Genomic DNA, 6,660 nt, shown 5'->3' on the forward strand with positions numbered 1-6,660 from the left:
GCTTTTCTAACATGGCTGTTGCCATGGATAAACCACGAAGTGCATTCAGATTTAAGTTGTGACGGCATCTTCATTTTGCTTTTATTTTGAGCAAAATGTATAATGCTTATAGCGTAATAACTAATGCAGGTAAATGAGACCAAACCATCCGAAACCAAACTTGTTGATCTCAACTACATGTTGCAGCAAAAAATTTGGTAAAAATTAGTTTTATACTTTGGGAGTAATTCAAGATCAAAGGTGTATAATCTTTTTTGTGTCACCTAGTATTTGTCAAGTCTCTTTGTGTGAAGAATTATCAGTATTACTCATGGGAAAAACTCAGTCAAGAACGCATGAAACCTTGCTGGTGTGACACCAAGAATTGCTTTAATGTGTTGGTTTCTGTAGTATTCCAACGAAATATCGGAGGCCATTTTATGTCAAAACCATTTCCACTTCGAATGACAATATACTTGTATTACCATACGCGGAAAAACAGCAAACCCAAATCATTTGGATCACTTGGTGTAAACGTTTTCTTGGCGCTAGTAGAAGGAATAGTTAAGGGCGTGGTTTATTCTCACGAGACCAAATCCCTGATACCCCAAGGCAGGGACTTTGTCACTCAAACTCTTGAGATTCTTACCAAGGTCAATTCCTTTGTTCTCTACTGAAAGGGGTGGAGGGTGAGCAGGAAGGCAGCCAATCTTGATAGTTTGAGAGCATCAGGATTACAATCTCAATAGACTGAACCGAACCCTTATCAGACGGTATTGAACACTTTATTGTCCTTCTCTAAAACACGTATAGCCGGGCGGAATTTCATTATAAATGTCGCGAAGCAGCTGCAGTGTTCTCGAAATATGGTATCAAATATGAAAGTAGAAAATGTCCCTTTGAAAAGTGTCTGGCCCTATTGTATTCCAACGGATTATGGTATGGTTCCATAGAGGCATGGCTGTCGATACCTCATATATTAAAAGCGCATAATAGAATCCTTTGTTCCCCGGACATTCTGTCCTGGGACATTTTTAACTTCTACACTTCGCTGAGTCAAAAGAGCTTTCAGGAATGGCTGGCGAAAATTTGTAATCGAGGGGTTCACAGTGCAAATAACAGTTCTTCGGCAAAGTTTTCTAACGTGGCGGAGGGTTCACTGCAGATACGTTACTTGATAAATCTGTGATAAAACCGAGGCTTTTTTCCCATGGAAATATCAATGATCTGTTCTACCCCAAACTCTTTGTATCAAGATATTTGCTGAAAAAAGAACAAGAGCGAAAACAGGCGTGTTTCTTGGGGTGTATTTCCATTGTCATTAACAAACTGTTTTGGCAGTTACTCGGTATATGCCAGCAGTTCGCTGAACATTGTTTGATTAGGCGGGTGCATGTAAATGTGTCCCTAGAACCGGCAATACGATTTTTATTGAGCAATAAGACGTATTCTTTCACCTCGAATGTAGGTTTGGTGGTGTAATTTACTGCCGCACAAACGACCCTCAAAGGCGCTTATTTAAACCCTTTTCATGAATCGCGTTCGTTGCAAAAAGCCACCCTTTGGGGGTTTATTTTTTCTCTACCAACGCAGCATTGTGCAAACCCACCCAATATATCATCACCTTCAGTGGATACCATCTGCGCAGTGACTCACATTTTGACCCTCAATACGATTTTTTTTCTGTAGTGACTCAACAAACGCGCAATTTCGTTGTCTCTTCGGATTAAAGGGTGTGTCACTGCGACAACGCATTTGGTATCCTTAAAAACCCTGGGATTTCTGCAACCCCGGGATACATTATTGCCAAATCACCTGTTTCAATATATTCCTTCTAACGTCGCTTATCTTAATCATATGGAGGTTTTTTTTATATTCAGATAAGGTCCTGAGGTTTTAGATTTTTCTCCACTGGTCAGCCCTGATAGTAGTTCGACGCTGTACGAGCAGAGGGCGATAAATAGTGTGTGACCCTCGTTATTCTCATTACTGTGACTGGTCCCTGTGCCGGGCCAGACACTATCAAAACAAATTTGGGTGCACTACCGAATGCGTTCTTAAAAGAACGCCATTGCACTGCGCTACAAAAACACCAACTTATTATCATCGTTGATACATAGAGTACATACTTTTGATGCGTTGGGGTATAGGCTTCCTTTAATGAAATGTCTGAATTTCTTTTTACTCTCTGCAGCTCCCGTGTATCATTTATTCATGCGACAACGAAATTGCTGTGAGACGCCCCCAGTCATTGGAATTTCACGCCGTCTGGAATTTTCATAATTCCAAAGGAAATAATTCATAAGTCTGAATTTTAGCTTCATTTGTAAACATAAAACTTTATTTGAAATATCTTTTAACAGGTTATTCAGTGTTTCATAATACATTGTAGCCTATAGATATTTCGCGTCATTATCAAATGTGGAGTAACGCGAAAAACGGACCTCCTGTACAATGTCTGCTTTCGGATACAAATTCTAGATTCAGAAAACGTAGCGGTATATACAGAAGATATCGGGTAATTCATAAAAACTTAAACCTGAACTGAACTTTAAGGGTTGATAACCTTTTACGCATTTTCATTTAGTAACTGGTTTTCGGTACACATTATGATATGGATAATGGGTGCGTTCATGCACAAAATTCCGTGCACCTACATGTATGCTTCTTTGTTTTATATAAAAAAGAAGCGGCACGTCAAAATTCGCAATATTCAATTTTCACAAAAACTCCCCATTGGCAGTAATGCCCTTAATTTCAAATGAGCCAATCCAAAGTCAATCTCAAGACCATTGATGAACAAGAAATTGATATCAGACAAATCGCTTCGACCCCGAAATTTAAATATCATATATTTTCTTCTCAATAGAGACATCTACGTTGATGGCAAGAGACATACATGTACCGCATATTCAAACTGTTCTTTCTGATTGAGAATTTCAAAACGGATAATTTTCCAATTCAAAATTTCAACGATTCAAAAAGTTCATGTGGTATACATATTGCAGTAAGTTGAATTCATCAAACACATGCACCTCGTCACCTCAAAATAGATATTTTGTTGCAGGTTCCTCAAAGTGTACCTTTTGATGCCACTTTCAAGTGTCCGTCTAGACTTCAGTGCTGGGTTAATAATACCATCACAACCGAAACAATAAATAAGCCTTTACCAAAGTCATGTAATATTTATGGTGATATCGACCCAGACGATCCAGGATCGATAACCAATCAATCGATCAATCATTAGCTTCACTAATCAACTCCATGAGAATTTGGTATTGATATCGGCTGCACTGTACTCTGATGTGGGGTCCTTTTAAATGAGGTCGCAGCGCGAGATTCAGTAGTGTCTTGGTTGCAGGGTGTCAGGATGAAGGTTATTAAAATCGACCTCAGTCAATCAATCAATTATAGTATCAATCAATAGACTGGTAATTTGAACTTAATAATTTTGGCCTTTGTATACATGTACTAACATTGTACTTCTTTGCCTGTTTCCGTGCATTGGCTTTCTAGAAGACAATTTGCAGTGAAGTAGTGAATCAGGCTCTGTTATGATACATGTATATATATACAATGTTGTTTCTTGCGTGTAACTCTGAAATTGTTTTGCAGACGATATAATCAATGATACTATTCCTTTCTTTGGACTTCTCTATTGTTCACTATCGTTATTGCTGTTGAGATGTTACTTGTTTGACAATGAAACTATTTTGCAGGCTGTATAAAGTCACGGGTGTTCGTTTGTTACATAATATTATCATACATGTGCATCTTGTCTGCTTTCTGATATCCAATTTCGGTCACGGTCGCGTTGTCGTAGGGAGGTATAGATTCAGTTTCAGGAGCACAAATTACTATGCACACAAACTATCTGAACTTTTCATCCTATTTCCTGTACTTTCATACCCATCTTTTTGTGTCTTTTCAGATGAGGGCATCGGCGACAAGCTATTTGATGAGCCGACCAGCTGGTGAAAGTTAAAGGTGTCCAGGCTACAGAGTTACTTCCAGTGCTTAGCTATGGGCAGTAACAGCAAGTAACGAGAGACTGGACTGGCTGCGACTCATGATGACTTCCACTGCAAGGGGATAAGTCACGATCGAACAGTCGTATCTTGTTCAAATGGAGATCCATCTGCGCTTTTCAATCACCCCAGGCGTCAGATTTTCCATTTTTCAGACCGACTACTTAGTTAATGAGTTGAATGACTTGGACTGGGACTTGTTCTTAAATTCTGCTAGTGATGTTACCCGAAAAAGCACTGTTTTTTTGTAGACGCGCCTGCATAACGTTACCACCGAGGGGCCGTATAGATCACGCATACTATTATCAGTGTTTGCAACTTAGCACATCTATTTCACCAACGGGCATGCAGCTTCCCAATTCTTGCGCAGCCACGTTTATCGGAGAGTGCTTAGTAATGAAAGTCAAGTGAGAAACTTTACGAGATGAGGTTTGTCTTAGTTACACAACCATATATGTACATGTAGCATCATGTCACACGGATCAACAATAGTCAACAAACAGTCATAATGCAACTTTGTAGAATTTTTTAGCAAGCAAATGATGCGCCTGGTAGGGAAGGTGAGCTGTTGACAAACTATGCTAGACACCAGAAAAACAACGTCTGTATGTCCTTGTTTTTCACATTTCTCGGATTTTTGGGTAAAAATATGAAATGTGAGACCCTTCAAAAATATCGCAATTTGCCTTGATGTAGTTATTCAGTTGTGTTCTTAAACCAGTCCTAGACTGAACGTATACATGTACCATGTACTAGATATATGATTTATTTTTGTACTTCACACGTCAAACACATAAATGTGGTTCCCATGTTTTGCTCTTTATCGCTTTTTTTCTATCAGCATTTATTTGGCAGGGGAGCATTGGCCTTAGGGTGTACAACATTTTCTCTTGAGTTCATATAGTACTACCAGGCTTACCAGCTAGTATATCATTGCTCCTGGGGAAGTTGGTAGAAGGACCTTCCCCTTGCACGCTGTATTTATCAGAGACAACCATACTCTCTAAATGCATCTGCAATTTTTGCATTGCGTTCAGATAAAGTTATTTTGGACATATTTCTGTTGATTTGGTAAAGACGCTGCATTTGAATCCATATGACTAAATATTGATAAAAACTTTTATCAGTTAATCGCCACTAGTCTTCGGATTTCAAATTCTGAATATCGGCGCAGGGCCGCAGGCCTTTTCATATATAATGTGCTTGATGTGTGAAATTTTTCAGTAGTTTGATTGTTTGTAACTGTTTGTTTATATTTTTGATGTAGCTTATTTTTCGCCGTTTTTTGAAGTTGTATGGTTCTTCAATAACACGCGCCTACCAGGACTCGTGTATTTTTATTGGTAGGTCTAGTTTTGAGGGTGTTTTTCGTCGCAAGTTATATTTTGAAAACATTTGGATTTATTCTTGGTTGTCGAAAAGAATTAGAATTTCAGGCCTATATGCTGTTGTTATGTTGACTGTTCGCACTGATCAAACACGGTGAGACCTAAATGTCTGATTCTCTCTGCAAAAATAGTTCCCGGTTTCTACTCTGTTGCTTTTGTTGTATACACACAGTGTTCGTTAGAAAGCTATTCGCCTTCGCATCCAAATATCACCGTCGGTAGTTTTTATACTGTCTACAACCTCCGGCTTCATAGACATATTAAAAATAAAATTCACAGACGCGAATACAAAATTTATTTGATTGTTTATTTGTGAATGACAAAAAGGTATTCTATTTTTCTTTGGTGAAAATCCATGTGTAATTCGCCTAATGTAAAACACGGGTTTCATTGTTCCAAGGAGATGGTACTCTTCAAGTGTATACCCAACTTGTATAAAAACAACCATCCTTTAAAGTGGCAACTTGGGCATGAGCCAGGATGATAATACCTCTCTGTTCACCATTACCTCTCCTCGCCATTTTGAATGAAGTTCACGACACATCGTGTTTTCTAGATGTACATGTAACGTTACATGTAGTGCAAAATGTACTTTCCTCCTAATTGTAGATGTACATGGATATTCATTTGATATATATGTTTATGTTTTCTTTCTATGATTTCACCATTTGTCATGATTATTGTAGGTCAATTGATGTTCCGCCATTCGAGAATTGTTGTAAATGTACAATGTAAACGTGAAATAAAAGAATGTGATATTCCTTTAAAATATGCTTGTTATTTCTCAAAGAGACAAGGAAAAGGATAACTTCTGTCGGCACCCGGAATACAGTGACAAAATGGGGTGCGGCAGTCAGAGCGACAATGAAATCGACAACCAATGTGCATTGCTGTTCGGCCCAAAAGTGCCAACTATCGAAATTCTACGGTCGCTCCGACAGTCGCCTTCAATTCAATGACCCACTACATGCATTGCAGTGCCCGGCCCAATTCACAAAAGTATATCTATTGCATGTACATACGAAAAAATCATTTGGTAAGCTATCATTTTTTCACGGCTCCAATAACAAGAAGTAAAATCCAACAACAGCTATAATTATTAGCTTCACACTCAAACCAAATGGCTAACTAGCATAATCGGCGAAGTTTCGCTGGGAGGGAATTAAAATGTCCCACTATGGGCAAAGTCTTTCATTTCCCCCCTTACTTTCTCACTGAAATAAATGTCCCATCTTGGAACTTGCCTGTAGCAGGGTTTCGGTCAC

General features: G+C 38.7%; 1 protein-coding gene across 1 annotated transcript in view; it reads left to right on the forward strand.

Moving 5' to 3' along the window:
* Positions 1-6,147, forward strand: part of LOC135491377 (poly(A)-specific ribonuclease PARN-like) — a 38,250-nt gene extending 32,103 nt beyond the window's left edge. Inside the window, exon 20 of the mRNA XM_064777203.1 lies at positions 3,911-6,147. Within this exon, the coding sequence (XP_064633273.1) occupies positions 3,911-3,957 (47 nt within the window). The 3' untranslated portion in view covers positions 3,958-6,147. The remainder of the gene's footprint in view (positions 1-3,910) is intronic.
* The last annotated feature ends 513 nt before the right edge of the window (positions 6,148-6,660 follow it).

Source organism: Lineus longissimus, chromosome 1, assembly GCF_910592395.1.
Source record: "Lineus longissimus chromosome 1, tnLinLong1.2, whole genome shotgun sequence".
Taxonomy (NCBI): Eukaryota; Metazoa; Nemertea; class Pilidiophora; order Heteronemertea; family Lineidae; genus Lineus; species Lineus longissimus.